We start from the raw sequence: 17,739 nt of genomic DNA on the forward strand, positions 1-17,739 counted from the left end.
GTGCCGTCCTATAGTAACCTACTATGAAAAGGAATATAAATATTCATATAGATGACTGAAACATACTGCTGTACACCAGAAACTGACACATTACAAACTGACTACACTCTAATGAAAAAAATTCACTGTTCTAAGTCTTAAAAAAAAAAAAGAAAAAAGAAAAAATGTTAACACGAGCTGAAAAACCATGATAGCTATTTTTCTATGCAAGAACTAGTCATTTTCATGTTGAATGATTTAGAATGAAAGTGAGTAGGGAGCTTTGGAAATATTACCCGCACCAGCAGGCGGTCAGATACGACATCGGGAGTCATCACATCCCTGAATTAGCACTTAGTAAGCTATCAGTTGTGCGTAAGACTTATCAAACAATAATTTCCATCTTACTAGAAGTAATTCCTGGTAAATTTACAGGTGAGATAAGGAGAAGCATGTCAGACTGCTCTCCTGTTTGTGTGAGACAGGCACTCAGTAAACACTGCTCATCCCAGAGGACGGAGACAGGACCCGTCCAACTCACCGGACCAAATCCTGGCCCATGTGTTTTTACCACATCCATTGGTGTCTTATTCCTACCCCATACACTGCTGCCTCTGCGAGTCACACCCAAACAATACCACCATGTGTCATTCGTACCTTGTCAGTCATGGCATCACTGGGTTCAAAATCTGCTGCATGATCCCCCAGAGCAACTCGAAGCAGGGCATCAAATAAAGGCTTTGCTAATTCTGTTTCAACCACCTTGGACTGGGAAAGACGGTCCTTCATTTCAAGCAATATATTTTCCACTGACAAGTTCTAAGGTAAAATAAAAGAGACTAAGAATACGAATAACATGCTTTTAGAAAAAAGTTAAACAGTGACAAAATAAATGATAAATACTTACTTAACAAGTAGAAAGCTAGTCCATTTATTTGCAGTTGATATGAAATGAAAATGACTATAAATAGCTTTTACACAAACATGCTGTTACAATTAATAATAACATTTTAACCTGTCAAATGCTTTACTCATCTTATTTGGTTTTGAATTTCAACGTATCATAAACTGATTATATTATGCAAAAAAAAGATTTGTTGAAACTTCAGTATTTTGATTAACCATCTCTAGATTTTACAAATTCCTTATTATTAGAGGTTCCTTTAGACTCTAAGAAGCCTACATTCTAACCCTTTTCTCTTCCTTCTTTACTCCTTCCCTTCCTCCCTGATGGGAACCCTTGACACTTGCCTGTGTCCCTCTATTCAGGGCCGAGGCCATAAGGATGGGTAGGAAGCTGACTTCTCCCTTAAGGGTTTCTGAGTCCAACGTGAGACACAGAGACACCCAGACAAGATATGACGACGAGCATACTGGAACCGTAAACCAAGTTCTCCCAGAACAGAAAAGAGAGAGGGTGCCTGAGAGGCCTGTCAAAGTGTCCAGAGGAGGGACTGGAGGAGGCGGACACTGAAGACCAGGTCGGAGGAGGGCAGGCACAGAGGCCGAGGGAGGGATGCGCCAGGCAGCAGAACATGTACACACGTACAGAAGTAAAGACAAAGGACAGCATCTTGAGAAGCTGTTGGCTGGGTAGGGCTGACTGCAGCGTGACAGGAAATGAGGCTAAACATGGAGGTGGAAGCAAGCGGTGAAGGGCTCTGCATGCTGCACTAAGAGGGGTCTACTTTAATTGTGAGCAACGTGGACGCATCAAGACATCTTAGACAGGAGGCGACGTGGGGGCTGGGACTGCAGTCGGGAGAGCCTGCTGGCTAGCACAGAGTTAGGGGTGGGTTCATAAGGAAATAAACGATCCGCCGTATTCAAAGATTTCTGAGAAGCAGGGCCTGAAACTGAAGATTCCTTTTTTGCTGAGTTGTGCTCTGGGAGAAATTTGTGAAGGCATGAGGGAAATGGAATCTGTCAGGGAAAGAATCCAGGCAAAGATGCAGCTTCAGAATCAATGTCTAGGCACAGCCTAACTCCATGGGGAGCCTGCCCTGCACCTCAGGGCGCATCCCCACCCCTGGAGCCACACCCGGCAGTCACTGGCTCCAGCCCCCTTCCCCCGCCAGCCACGGGCACTGCTGGGAGACGTGTGCAGCTGTGAGTCCTGTGCGGCGAATGTCTGCAGCGGGTGGCGGACCTCAAGCCTGGCAGGGCACTGGACAGAATCACACCTCCTGTAAGACGACGTTACAGCCTTGAAACACGACGTCCCCTCATCTGACTTTTAATGTGTATCTAATGCCTTTCAGGGTTGGTAGACCTGTCTCACATGGGTTTTGTGTGCCAAACTGCAAGCTTCCTGAGGACAAGAACCGGGTCATGTCCTCCTCCACGTCCTCCACAGAACCTGGCAGCGGGCTAAGCGTCCAGGCGCTTCTCAAAACTTAGAATCTTTGGAAAATCAAAGTGACGTCAGCACTACGTGAGAACTTTAAAAGACAGATATTACCCCAAAGTGGGACGAAGGCAAGTTATTACCTGATGAGCTGGCTCCAGCTCCATCTTCTGCTGACTAGCTCTGGTGCCGTGGAGACAAATGGCCAGAAGAGCCTCCAAAAGTCGAATGCTGTGAAGTGAGGTCCCACTTCCTCCAGGCGTAAATACCTTTGCTTCCTCGGGAGCAGCCTGGGCAGCTGAAATCTGCCCCACGTTTACGGAGGACAGGTGCTGTGACTCCAACTCACCTAAACCACCAGCACTTGTTTTCAGGCCGCCCAGTTCTGACGGTGCCGGGTCACCTTTTACAGTTAAACATAATGAATCTTCCTTCCCGGGGACCTCAGATTGAGAAGTTCTGCTTGAATCTTGGCTTTCACCCACATTTATAGCTCCTTCCTTTTTCCCTTGCTCCTCTGCAGAACTTGTGAATAGTTTCTGGATTATCATAAATATCAATGTATGGCATACTCGGAAACCACCAAGCCTGTAAAACTGTTTCTGGAAAATGGGACTCAGCATGTAGATCCATCGACACATGGCCCAGATGTCTGCCGCGCGGTGCATCTGTTCAGGCGAAGGCAGGACGAGGCTCTGGACAGACAAGCACGGCAGGACGCACTGCAGAGGCTCGCTGGCCGTGCTGTCGTAGCCGGAAGTGTCTTCCGACTCATTGGCTGACTCTCTCTCACACTCGGCTTCTTTGCTCACACACAAGAACGCCACGCAGAGGAACAGGTTGATCGTGCTGATATGGACATCCTGGGTGACAGACTTCTGTTTCTTGGGATAAGTGTCCTTGAGGCGGGCATAAAATTTGCTAAGACTCTGAGAATCTGAATAAGCGTGCTGGTCACGCAAAGCAGCTACACTGAAAGATGACGACTCCTGTTCAGTGTCCATCCCATCAACAGCTGGAGTCGAAGAGCCTTGCTGCTGTTCCCCTAGGCTGATTATCAGAGTTTCAAATGCTTTTAGCGAGTGATTTCGAATACCATCTAAGTAATTTAATTCAATTATTTGATTTACTCCATTACAGTTTAAAAACAAATCTCTTATTACCCTATGAGAGGAAAAAAATACAAGAAATGTTACATATAGCAAAATCATTTATAAATAGGAACACATACTGCTTCAATATGCCGTCACCACAGACAGTAAACACTGCCTGTTCTAGCTCAGCAGTCACCTGGCTGCAGTCCCTGGTCAGACAGGACCAGGGTCTCAAGTTGCTTCCTAATCGGTTTCACGTCCCGCTTCAGACACTGCAGACACGACTCCAGCAGCATTTGAAAACAACACATTACATGCTTCTCAAGTTAAAAGAAGCAGATCAGGGAAGAATACTTTCCTCCAAATGGCAACTTTCTCTATAGAAATTCTCAAAGCCACAGCCACCACCAAACTTGAGATGGACACTCTGAAAGCAGGCAGGCATTTGTGTGTCCATCTGTCTGCCTGCCTGATGGTTCACTCAGGACTTTTCTTTATTTTCAATCTGTACCTCATAAAGGGAAAGAACCAAACCACAGATCTGAAGTTTCTCAGCTCTGTCTCAGGTGAGACTCGTGGGTCTGGATCACTGGAATCTGAGTAATAACTTTAATATAAATTAGCTCAGCAAAGACCCAGGTTGTCCAAAAATATGCCAAGGAGTTATTAAACTTTCAAATCAAAGTCAGGTCTATGTAAACACTGTCACAATGACAGGAACTTTTTAAAAATGATTGTAAAGATAATGATCACAGGTAGGTTATATTTTAAGTTTTTTTAAATGGTATTTGCATTACTTTGAAAGGCCAGACTATCTATCAGAAGCAACTTTATTTATAAAATTATTTTTTAAGTACCAGAGTTGACAATCACAAAATCTGGAAAACTCATTGGTGGGATTCTAAGTAATTTTAATTTTCTTCTTTTGCTTACCTGATTTTCCACTTTTTCTACATATATTGCTTAGGTAATAAATGTAAATATGGTACTTAAAAAATAATAATCTCTTTAATTTCACTGCCATGATAAATAATTATCATTTTATATATGTGCATATTTTACATAATTATAAATAAGTGGATATTTTAATTTTGTATATCTTATTAATAAAATATTATAAACATTTCCCCATGTCCCAACATCTTTGTAAACACTTTTTAATAGCTAATAATATTTCATCAAGTAAATATAAAATAACTAATCTTGCCCCTGCTGTTAGATATCTGTGTTGTGTCTATTATTTTCTCAGAAATATATTTAAAATGTTATTTTTCCCCAGAGAAATTAAAATCAATGGCGTTATCCTCTTCTCTATTACCATCTAGTAAAAAGAAACAAATTAACATAAATAAATGGTAAAAAGAATCTGACATGGGACGGGAACTTTTTTTTGGTGTTAAACTAAAATGAAGTCCTAGGATAGAATAAAGGGTAAAGACATTCAAAAGCATGCAATATGAAAAAAATATTTATACACACACGCACACAAACCTTGATTTAAGTAGGGTAGGTAGGGTTTTTAAATAAATCTGAAGCACTTCCTGGGGCAGACACTGATGATGACGGCTGCACACATGAGTCTGCGCTGAAGCAATGCCGAGCTGTTGACAGTGATGTGCTAGTCTGACTCCCCTTTGGAGCACAGGATTAAAGATGTAGTTATACAGTTTCCACTGAACAACTACATTGCCTTTCTGGATTAAACTGCAGATGTGATTTGCAATCTGTACACTCTGTAACCTGTCTTCCTCAAAAACAAAGTTCTGATAGGCCGCTAAGGCATCCCATTTCCACAGCAAGTCTTCAGCGCCGCTGCTGGGCAGGATCCCCTGACACCTGTAAGAAGGACTGGATAAACCTGACGAAGGTTCGGCAGCGCTGGAGTCTCCCTGCAGGGTCTCTTCTAACTTGGCGAGCTGATCAACGTCCACGGTACAAATATTGCAAGCTGCCTTCTTGATTTTTTGTGGTATCTCGGCTCCTCCTAACTGATCCAAAATTAGTTTGTTAAGAATATTCAGTATATGCTGCTGAAAGTTTTTCAGCGCTGGCAACTTAAAAGCGTGGAGCAAAGGAATGATCACGGACTTAGGGTCCATGCAACAGCAGATGCCGATGCTCTGAACCCCTGACAGGATGTGGACGCACGTGCTGCTCAGGGAGGCCTGCTGCAGGACGCGCAGGCACCGGTGCGCGCACACGGCGATGCAGCAGCACCGTTCCGGGTAATAAACGTCGCCGTCTGCCGTCTCTTCGAATGGGTTTTTGGAAACCTGGTTTTTAAAAGCCGACACCAGAAGACCTGAGAGATCTCTGTGGTGATGCATAAAGTGGGAATATTCACAACGCCTGTGCCTTCTCCTTGTACACATCGACTGGTGAAGCTGCTCTGATTTCACTTTTTTGACAGTGCTCATAATTTTCATCACGCTATTTATTAGGGCTTTCAGATGTTCTGAGGCCTCGGGAGGGACTCCCTCTCTTAAAACCAGCCATTCCATCTGAAGAACTGCTGTTTCAAATAAATTAAATCCGTGATGCTGAATGAACTCTTGAACCAGATCCATGGCCTGACTGAAGAAGAAAGGGTTTGAGGCTGCACTTTGAAGACTACAGATCAGAATCTGGAGAACTCCTTCCAGAAGCTCGGGCAGAAGAAGGGCTCTGTGGCGGTACCTGGGAAACACAAAGTCCTCCTGAACCTCCTGTAGTGTCTTCTTTTGTCTCGGTGCAAAAGGGTCAGGCTGCTTTTCTAGGCAGGTTCTAATTTTTAAAGCTGCTCTAAGCAATTCGGTTAAATTTTTTCTGAGACTTTCTGGCATTATCTCTGCGGTACTAATATCTACCGACATGAGATGCAACACCGTGCGAAAAAGCATCCGTTGAATCAAAGCCACGGGTTCTTCGGTCCAACCCGCAGAAACCATCTGACTCTCCAAACCGTCGCTGAGATCACGGCAGTCCCCAAAACCTGCTAGGAACTCGGTCAGTGTCGGCACTACACTGGCTGCTAGGGCAGAACTATGATTCAAGGTAATGTCAAACTTACAAACTTTCTCTAATAAAGATAACAAAACATGACACAGGTCAAATGGAGAATTGCTCATGTGCCTGATAATAGACAAGGCAGCCGGCTCACTTAAAACGTCAGTGTTTGACTCCTGTCTTGGAATGGTCTCCCTGGAATCGTCCAGAGCCATGGCAGCAGGAGGAACCTGCTCTTCTTTGGCTGATGAGCGGTCAAGCTCAGCAGTGAGGAGGCCTTCTTTAGGAGACTGGGTTACCAAACGCTGCAGCAGGTGGGACCTCCTGTGCTTACCCACTGCCACACTCTTGTCATCTGAATTGGCTTCCGAGTCGGAGGTGGAGAGCTGGGTCTTTCTCGCGTCTCTTACAGAATAGCGCTGGGTAGTTTTACGCTGTCTTCTGCTTTTTTGAAAAACGTTTACTTTTGCAGAAACCTGACCAGCTGGGGCACTTCCTTCTAAATATACTTTTTCCTGAGTAGATCTTTGAGAACTAGAGCTCTTTTCTTTGGTCAGGATGATATCAGCTGAGAACGGCAGGTTAAAATCTAACAAAATGAAGAAAGAAAATTTAGAATACCTCAATATGGTGTGAAACTCAATTTGCACAGGTGAGTCCCTCTTATTTACCATGCACTCTAGGCGTGTACCCTCAGTATATTTTTATTACAGCACTGATTTCCTTTAGCACTTTGCTGGTTCACTTCCTCCCCACACCTATCCTGCTCATAGTAATTACCAGGTGGCATTAGTTCAAAGGACACAAATTGATTTTGAAAACAACAAAGGAGAAGAGAATTAGGAAAGCTGGGACTTGGCACTACCACCCCTACCACTGTACGGACCTCCAGTGATGCTATGAATTAAGACGCAGGGGTATATTACAGTCTCAAAAACAGTGTTTTGTTCGTAGCCGATACAACTTGGGAACGGGAAGATTCTCCAAAGTTACACAACAGTACCAATGTCCTCCAAGACTGAGGTTAAAAGAGTTACGCGTTTGAAACATTCACTGCATGTGCTCCACACTGACCAGGCACAGGCACGTCCCTGTTTCATCCTCGGTGCCTGGGACCAGGGCCTGCCATGTGGTCACCGCTCAATACCTATTTCTTGGGGAAATGAAGAAACCTCCATACTGATTAAAGAGATAATGAAATTGGTCTTTCCATTTGCAGTAATAGGGAATAAAATCTATATGAAAAATAGAGTTGCAATTTAGAATGAACAAATTAAAATCTGTAAATAAAAGATTTGTGCTTTAACTAAAAGAGGCAGGGATGGGGTGGGGTGTGCTTAAAAGGAGTCTGACAAATTACATGCAGGCAAAAGATGCAGGCAATGAAGACAGCTTCCCCAAAAGAACACTAATTAGATTTCTTAAGTAATTAATTTGTGAATTCTACAAACTCAGAAGAAAATAAGGGCAGAGTTGGTGAGTCAATAAACAAGCAGGATAACATTATAAGGCCTTAGACAATGCCTTAAAAAGAAAGCTCCACATTAGAAATGCATTAAAATGCATAGATGGCATTAAAATACAACTTAGGAGGCTTTTTGTGTTTTGTTTTTAACCCGAGAGACGCAGAAGCACCTCACAAGTCTCACATTCCAGAAACGGTCACGGGGGGAACTGCGAACTCTGCCACTGAGACATCTAAACTAAGTTTCATACACTTGTTATGCTATATATGTACATTTTTTTTCTGAATCAGAAATTCTTATCGGAATCTAATCAGAAAACCGTAAGTGTAATAATTCTACCCAGTCCTGAAACAAAATATTACTTCAAATTTATCCTTTAAAAGCAAAATTTAAAAAAAATGAAACTGCAAAAGCCATTGATTGAGTGCTGGTAAGAAAAAGAAGTCTTTAAAATAAGTAAGGAAGCTTTCATTTCTTTCTTCAAACTTTTTACCCTGCACTTAGCGAGCGTCCGTTTGCGCATCTGGACGCACGTCTCCTGCCAAGTGCTCCACCTCTGCGTGTGATTTTCTAATCATCGCTGCATCCAAATCCCCTGAGAAGCACCATGGTTTTCATTTTATTGGAAGAAATAAAGATGTATTTGCCTAGAGAATTTTTCACGTTAAGTAGCACACTAATACATGCTGTTCTGAACCTGAACTGTATCCACTGTTACGTCAGAAGTAGCTCTTCAATGAGACTTTTTCCCCAGTGGAACTCTGATAAAACAAGTAGTATGAGAAAGAAAACAAACATACCAGCTGCCTTTTCCTCTTGAACAGGGATCTTCCAGACCAGGGGGAGCAGCGACAGAAGCAGGGTAAGGAGTTCTTCCCTACATGTCAATGCCTGGATTAGAAATAAGAGAATCCTTTATGTTCCAAGGTCATAAAACAGTAATTCCTAATACCTTTTCTTAAACTGAATTTTAAAAAATCCTTTTTCTTGAGAAGGAAGAATCAAATTAACCTATCTTAAATCCAGTTAAAGCTGAGATACTTTGCAGTTTATAAACCTTTCCAATGACAGAAGAATGTAACAGTCTTTGATGGTATTTAGCACATTCTTGCTGATTTTTTCCAAAATAGCTGTTATTATCACCATGCACGTTGTAAGAATTCCTCACCTATGAAAAAACACGTTCGCTAGGTGAAAATGACAAGTTAAGCCCTATTAATTAGCAAACCAGTAACATAAGTTACAAGAAAAAAACCATGAAAACTTCATGCAGTTAAATTTAAAACGCAGAGAACACAATTTTAAAAGGAGAAATGGACATTATTAATAAAATAATATATATGAAGAGAGAAAGACTTATTAGTGAAGGTCATCCAATAATTATTTATTGACTGCACACGCTTTCCACACCACTTACTGCCTTACCCTTCCCGGAGGCTGTGGTCCAAGCCCTGGAGAAGTTCCCCTCATTTGGTCCATAAAACATACACACAAAACAGTCAGAGAACAACAGAAGGCATGCAGCATGAGTAAGTGCCCGGGTGTGGCACAGGCACTCAGGGCAGGGGCTCCGGCAAAGCAGCCGTCATTACCGGCCAGCAGTGTAGAAGTGCTAGGTCGGGGACGTCTGGGACACGGGGGGCCAAGGAACTAATGGCAAATCAGTCACATCAGTCAGTGGGGGGGGGTCCGGGTGGTCCAATCAGATTTGCTTGTTGGAAAAACCACTTCAGCCACTATACAGAGGACAGAATTAGGGGGAAGGGACTGACCAGTGACAGAGGCAGGGAAATCATAACCTCCATGAGTGACGGTAACGATGGGAATGCTTTGACAGTAACGCTGAAAAGAAGGAAACATATCTGAGCAGCTGTAAGGGAGAACTGAAAAGACTTGCAGTTGACTAGCTATGGGGTTTATGGGAGAGAAAAAAAGATCTAAAAGAACTGGAAGGTTTCTGGTTTGGGCCAGTAGGTAACTAATAATATACCCACCAAGACAGGAAATTTAGCAGTGGCATTAGGCTGGGGTAAAGATGACAGATTCATGGTTTAGACACAGAGTGTGAGATGTCTGTAGGACATTCAAATGAGAGCTCTTTTTAGTAAACAGCTGGATATCCAGACCTGGAGCTTAAGACAAAGCTGTGAAGTAAACAAAAAGACTTGGGAGTCCCTGGGGCAGAGTCAAGGCCATGTGCGAGATCTGCTAGCGGGAGTATGCTGGACAAGAGACGGTGGTGGAGGATGGGGACGCAGCTCCCCCAAAGACGAGAACAAGAAATACCAAGGGAAGAGAGCAGTGCAGGGAGAAAGAAAGGTCAACCAGGTCAAGAGCTGCTCTTCTTTAATTGTGTAAGATGATGGCAGAAAAGCATTTAGCAAGAAGAGGGTCACGAGTGGCCTTAACAAACGCGCCTTTAATGGAGTGATCAGGGCATGAGTACGATCACATCAGGCTGAGGAGCGGAGGGAAAGGAGGACGCAGAGACGTGGCTTGCAGACTGCTCCTTCCTGGCGTTGTCCTGGTTAGGAGAAGGCTGGAAATCCTGCAAAAGTAAACCCCGAACTCCTCGCAGGCTTCGGAGACCCTCGGGGACATGCTCGTTGTTGCCTGGTCCACACCCCCCTGCCCCTTCCCCACACGTCCAGCTAGTGAGGGTTTCCTGACCACCATGGTCCTGGTATTGCTTCAAACGTTCTCCTCACTTACTCTGCCCTGTCATTCCATCACCATTCTCCCACCTGCCAAATGTCAACTCATCCCTCAGGTCTTCTATAACCCCAGATCCAGTTAGGTTTCATGTCCCTGATCCCCTATAGCAATCAACTAGCTCGACTGTTGATGTCTGAATGCCCATTTTCCTCTTTCATTCATTCAACAAATATTTACTAAGCCCCTACTATGGGCCAGACACTTTGGATGTAGTGGTGAACAAGGAAGACAACACTCACATCCTTACAAAGCTGACACTCTAGCATGGGGGACACAAAATCATGGGTAGAGATAAGAAAATTTCAGACAGAATGCTGTGCTATGGAGACAATTAAACAGGAGAGGGATTACAGACTGATGAAAGGGGGACATTTAAACAGGCAGGTCAGGACTTGAGCAGGACTTGATTGATGAGAAGGAAGATGCAAAGGCTTGGAGGAAAAGGGCTCACAGGAAGTATACAAAGGGTTGGGGATGGATTTGACTTTTTCACAGACCAGCAAGCAGGCCAGTGTGGCTGGACCATAGCACAGGGAAAGTGCTGGGAAACAAGGCTGGAAGGGGTAGGTCGGCGAGGTGAACGGTGCCAGGTCCAACACAGCCCTGTGGGTCATGCGAAGGAGTTTGGATCCACCTCTAAACACGATAGGAAACTTTTCCAAACACTCTTCTCAGTCATTTCTCAGAGCATGGACTCCAGGGCTCAGGCCCTAACCCTTAGCAGTCACCTCCCTTTCCTGCCATTCAATGCCTGGCGAACTGTTGGGCATTCATAAACACTACCTGCATGAATGACTTTGAATTCTGGAAGAAATTCAAAGAAGAAAATTGTGTCAAAGGGCCCCTTTTCCAAGTGCTTTACTTCAAAATTAGCAAGACTAAAGGTGTTGAGATAACATTTCCATGTATAGCGCAGACTCAGTATGTACCTCCACGGCGTTTTGTAAGACCCCACAGGGAGGGTACAGCTCAGAGCTTAGCATGTCTGAGCTCCTGGGTTCAAGCCCCAGTACCTCCATTAAAGTAAATATATACATAAATAAACCTAATTACTCCCTCCCAAAACAAACAAAAACTTACTTAAAAAAAAAAAGGGGCATCAGAAAAGGATACATGGTCTCTAAAACAAAAACAAGGAAGCCAACTTCGAGCATGTCTCTCCTCCTGATCTGAGTCTCTCTGAAGCAGATGAACTGGTAGCATTCCGATGGAGCTGCTGAAGCCTCAGGGCGCTGTGAAGAAGTGCCAGGGACACGCCGTGCTTGCCGCTCAGCCCAGCCCCACAGCAGGACGCTGGCAAAGCCCCGCCGCTGCATGAGCCATGAGCGTGAGCGGCAGCCCTGGCCCTGGCCCCTCCTGCCCACGCCGCTGGCGGCCCCCCCCTACTCTCTCCGGGGGGCTTCCCTTCCAGCACCACCCCATGATGTCTTTTCTCCTCTCTCAGGACTTCATGTCTGTTGCCACCATCTCTTGAAGTGAGTTAGTTCTTGGAAACCATGGGCCTTTCAGAAGAATGAGACTGAAGCAAGCACGGTGTTCCGTCTAGCTAGAATCGCAGCCCTGAGGAGGACGGCCCTGAGGGCCCAGCTGCCAGTGCAACAGCCGGGGGACGGTGCCTGACTTCACAGTCAATCACAACCACCTACCCTTTCACCAGCGATCACAGGCCTAGATATTTACCCAGAAGAAATGAAAATATATTCACACAAAGACATCACCCAAATGGTTAAACGCCAGGTGAATGGTTAAACAAACTGTGGTATCTCCACACAACAAAATACTCTTCAGAAACAAACAGCAGTGAACTCCTGACTATGCGGCAGGAATGGAGCTCCGAGACACAGGAGCACGTGTTCATGACTGTGCTTCCGTGACCCTCCAGAACAAGCAATGCCACACTCAGGTGCTTAAGTTGGAACAGCGGTTGTTGCGCAGGGGCAAGGGGAGTGGCCGACTGAGAAGGGGGTGAGATAGAACTTTCTCGGGTGGTGGGGAGGTTCTAACCACTGATCTGGGTGCTGGTTACAGAGTATATATATTTGTCAAAACTCACCCAACAATACACTCAACATCTGTGCATTTACTATATGGAAACCAATAAAAAGTCTACTTAATTTATATTAAAATCTATTGATAAAGCAAGAGTATTCAGTAGGAGGGCAAGACCTTAAAACGACTCTTCTCTAGAGTATCCAAGTGTTTCAACTCACGAGACACCCAGATAGAAAAGCTGAACCTCCTCCCAAAATGTACAGCTTTGAATCTAGTGGGGTTTTTCCTTTTTTTTTTCAATTTTGTAATTTTATTTTTTTTATTTAGTTATAGTCAGTTTACAATGTTGTGTCAATTTCCAGTGTAGATCACAATTTTTCAGTTATATATGAACACATATAGTCATTGTCACATTCTTTTTCACTGTGAATCTAGTGTTTTGACTCCATTTTAATGATTAAATCTTGCACAATTAAATTCCCTTAAAGAACCAAATGATCGTTCGCCATTTTCTGGCTTGAACAATTAAATCTTGGTAAGTCCTATTTTTTTAACGGCTATTTGAAAAATACTCCTACTTCTACTGTTGTACTGTCGTTGCTACAGATACGCCACAAAGCGAGCGACCACGGGAAAAGAGGGCATTGAAACCACTGCCACTGGAAAAATGCTGTTGCATTTATGAGCTGAATGATTTCAACCATTTAACAGCACGTTCAAAGATATCCCACAACTTAAAAGAGGAAGGTGAGTGAAAGTTGACGAGTGTTTGCTTAGGGCCAAGGGGGATGGGAGGGAAAGGGGAGTGATGGGTAAAAGGCAGGGGGTTTCTATTTCAGATGATGAAAACGTTCCAAAATTGACTGTGGTGACAGCTGCACATACATGTGATGACATAAAAAGTCGCTGAACTGTACATCTGAAACAGGTGGATTCTATATGTGAATTATATCTTAGTAAAGCTGTCATCCAAAAAAAGCTATTGAGCTTCCTCTTTCTCTTCCGGTCCCAGGCGATTTGGGATCTCCCGGCTCCGGTGCAGACATGGCCAAGTCGAAGAACCACACCACACACAAACAGTCCCGAAAATGGCACAGAAACAGCATCAAAAAACCCCAACCACAACGACACGAATCTCTTAAGGGGGTGGACCCCAAGTTCCTGAGGAACATGCGCTCTGCCAAGAAGCACAACAAAGAGGGCCTGAAGAAGATGCAGGCCAATAACGCCAAGGCCACAAGCATACGTGCTGAGTCTGTCAAGGCTCTCGTAAAGCCCAAGGAGGTCAAGCTCAAGATCCCACAGGGTGACAGCCGCAGGCTCAGTTGACTTGCCTGCACTGCTCACCCCAAGCTCGGGAAACATGCTCGTGCCCTCACTGCCAAGGGTTTCAGGCTCTGTCGGCCAAAGGACAAGGACAAGGCTCAGACCAAGCCGCAGCTTCAGCTTTAGCTTTAGCTGCAGCTCAGGCTCAGGTTCCGGCTCCCAAAGGCACCCAGGCCCCACAAAGGCTCCAGACTAGAGGCTTTCATCGACTGATGTGAGGATATAAGGACTAGTGTGACCCCTGGGCTGCTGTCTGCTTGGGGCTCATGTCTACCTGTGCTGTTTGTACAAATAAACCTGAGGCAGGATCTGTCAGTCAAAAAAAAAAAAAGCTATTGAGATTTTTGATTGGGATTGCATGAGAATCTACAGATCAATTTGGAGAAAACAAATATACTTACAATATTAATTGTTCCCAACACATGAAACTTACGCAGTTCTGCCTTTACTTGGGTCTTCTTTAGTTTCTCTCAACAACATTTTTATAGAATTTTATACAGAGACCTGTACATAATTTATCAGATTTATTCCTGGGTAACTGACATTTTTGATGCTACTAACATAGCATCTTAAAAAAAAAAGAGAAAGTGCTGAATTGTCCTAATGTGAGGTCAGGAAATGAACAGAACATGATATGCATATTAAATCGTCAAAATTCTAAAATAAAAAACCACTGCAAGTGGTCTAACAAATTTTTTTTCTGATTTTAAAATGTATTGATAGAAAAGTCACACAAATATATAAAAATTAAATTACAATTAGTCACACATTTAATAAATCACATTCAGGAAAAAGAATAAAAATACCTAAGCCTACGTGACATTATAAATCAATGCCACCCCAACAAAAACATATAAACTTCACAAATACCTGCAGATATTCCGGAAAATCCCATGACAGGTAGATACCACAGTGAACAAATGCTTCCTGATTTATATTTGTTAAGTTCCTTAGCTTACAGTGAAAATGGATAACGCATAGTTTTACTATCTATATTTACCCATTGTATGTATTTATTAGAGAAGTGCTTTTATAGTAAAGAAATTTCCTTTTACAATGATTAAGTTTACATTGAAAGCCAGTGACATTTAAAGGGGTTTAAGCTGTCCGTCACATTGCTGCTACAGAGCCCTGTTATCTTTTCAGTTCAAGTTAACTGAGATATTACTATCTAACTGTACATTAATTAGTAGACGGTGAAAGCAGATGGTGGACTTTTTTTTTCATAAAATACACATTTGTTTTCTACTAAAATAAAATAAAGATGTAAATCACATTTGGGCTTCAAGTTAACCTTGTCTGAGTTACTTAATGTTTCTGGACCTCAGTCTTTCATCTACAAAAGGAGGTTACATGGAAGTCTCTCTATAGTCTCAACCAGCTTTAAAACTCTGCTAATTCTAGAATAAGGAAGCAGCAAAACACCACATGGTGCCACCATCGTTTAAGCAAACACAGTAATGTACGAAAAGCCAGATGAATGCAAGACAAAGGACTCAGTAAATGTTCGTTTTCAAAAGGATTCTCTACTTTCACCCCAGAATGGGCAAGCTCCCTAAATATAATTTACACTAAACTTTTCAAAAACATATGTGATTTTTTTGAAAGTGCAAATTCATGATGCTTCTGAATTGTAACCTTATCTCCACTAATCATAGTTATTTCACACTGATATTAGGACAAAAAGCATAGTATATATGAAACCATTTTAGAAGAAAGATCATTAGTAACTGTGAGATATTAAAGACATTGTGGAAAGTATCCAAATAAATAATATGTTCATAAATGGAGCTACCTTCCCTTGAATGATGTGAGAGGACTTTATCTCAAAGAGATTCTCAGACACTGTGTAACCCAGAAATTGTGTATCTATAATTAACTAAAATATACTGATGAAAAAGTTATTTGACATGAAAATGTTACCTGGTCAATGATAGAATTTAGCCTGGTCAGTAACAGAAATCCTCGGCCATGGACAAGGTATTGTCCAAGGGCTGCCATGTGCGTCTCCTCCTCCTCCTCCTCCCTGGCCTCCACTCTCTGGACCACTGCATTGCAAAGCCGGTTGACATCGGTCAGAAACTCACGTGCCAAGGAGTTACTGTCAGTGCTCATGACCGAGCTGTAAGATAAACATGACAAAAAAGATTAGAGAAGCAAAAATTTATGTTTAAAACTATGCGTTTTTGCTGCTGTTTGTTTTTAACTAAAGACTGACTTTAAATTACAGGGCATTGGCACCTAACCTTATCAAATTTCCAGACATAGCTCCGAGCCGGCCAGGTGCTCTGTGAGTATTCCTGCAGGGCGGGAACAAGCCCCAGCGTGAAGCGCCTGAGCACAGCCAAGCAGGGATACGGGAGAGCACCTGCAGAGGAGATGCCAGTGGGTGGTGGAGGTTACAGCAGATGCTGACTTTCCCTCTTAAAGAGCCTCACCGTAGAATAAAAATAAACCCACTACTTACAAAAATTCTTGCTGTACATGCTCTGAAAGATAAACGGATCCTTTAAAAATATAAACTGTTTTTCCCATGATAGAATCCACATTCACTGGCCCACCTTCCCAGAGTTCAGTTAATGGTTGGGTGGGGGGTGGGCAGGGAGGAAGGATCTACCACCAGGCGACTCAAAATAGAAGAATGCCAGCAGCTCAGCTTAGGCCAGTTCATTTCTTACTACACATCCGAATCAAATACAGGGCAGTGTGACATTTTAGGATTAAGGACAACAGTAAGGTAAAGCAGACAAAAGAGAGCAGAAACACAAATACAAAGAAAAGAATGAATAAACCTCCAGAAAAGGAAAAAGCTTGAACAACAAAATCCCCAAAGGATTTCAAAATAGTTTCACCCTAGGGTTAAAAGTAATTCTAAGACACTGAGTAACCCTGAGAACTTTTTAACCTAAGAGGTTGAATTAAATAAAATGTGTACTGCAGTCTTCCTTCCCCCACGGTGACGGGGCCCTTTGGCGGACCCTGCTGGGAAGGCAGCAGCCACATGACTGTGCCACTGCCGAGGGGCACTGCCGGTCTCCGGGCCTCCGGCAACCGACACGCACTGACTCAGGGTCAGCTGCAAGATGTGACTCGTGCGGGGCAGCCTGCAAAGAGGGACTGGCCAACCATGCTTTCTCTCTCTCAGAGGAATCTGAATTAAGGGACGTAACTGTGCTGAGAAGCCCCACAGAGATAGGCCTGTGCTGGTCACTATGAGGTAGCTGAGGGTCAGAAGAAGCCACCTGGGTGAAAACTAACTAAGAGGATGCAAAGAGAAATAGATAAACATGAAAGGGAGAGACCAAAGAAATGCCTACTACTACTTCGGTTCCTATTCATTCTAGGGCCTGATGGTTTAACGCCTGGATTCCCATCAGAATTCCAGGTATGGTTACAACAACAGTCCCCTCTTTAACATAACAAGTACCATTATTTTCAATACTGAACATTTAGAAAAAGAAAAGTTTAAAAAATGTACATAACTCATTATCCCAAAAGGCAGCAATAATCTCTATTATATATAATATTACTTCTTCATAAGTTTTCATAAAGTAAAATTGTTCAATAAATCAAAGAACCCAATTTATATTCAGTCCATATTTATCCAACTTTATTAATTGATTTCACCTAATCTGTCATTGATTTTAAGATACATAATATTTAGTGTACCACTATGAAAGAAAAAAACACCTGCCAATTACACTATAACCCAATGCTTTCTTATCACTTAGAATTTTCCATACAATATCATCTCCTGGGCCACCAAGATCATCCACCATGCAACATCTAAAGTTCCAACACAAAACCAGTGGCCAATATTCATATCTGATGTATG

General features: G+C 43.1%; 1 protein-coding gene across 6 annotated transcripts in view; it reads right to left on the reverse strand.

The window, feature by feature from the left end:
* Nucleotides 1-17,739, reverse strand: part of LYST (lysosomal trafficking regulator) — a 205,077-nt gene that overhangs the window by 109,047 nt on the left and 78,291 nt on the right. For 4 of the 6 annotated variants that reach the window (XM_074373251.1, XM_074373254.1, XM_074373250.1 and 1 more), the window contains exons 3-7: nucleotides 15,828-16,026; nucleotides 8,672-8,762; nucleotides 4,912-6,994; nucleotides 2,470-3,490; nucleotides 637-798 (exon numbers count right to left, since the gene is read on the reverse strand). In XM_074373251.1, coding sequence (XP_074229352.1) covers nucleotides 637-798; nucleotides 2,470-3,490; nucleotides 4,912-6,994; nucleotides 8,672-8,762; nucleotides 15,828-16,019 — 3,549 coding nt within the window. In that variant the 5' untranslated portion in view covers nucleotides 16,020-16,026. The other 2 variants (XM_074373253.1, XM_074373252.1) reach the window with 2 other exon arrangements.

Source organism: Camelus bactrianus, chromosome 11, assembly GCF_048773025.1.
Source record: "Camelus bactrianus isolate YW-2024 breed Bactrian camel chromosome 11, ASM4877302v1, whole genome shotgun sequence".
NCBI classification, from domain to species: domain Eukaryota; kingdom Metazoa; phylum Chordata; class Mammalia; order Artiodactyla; family Camelidae; genus Camelus; species Camelus bactrianus.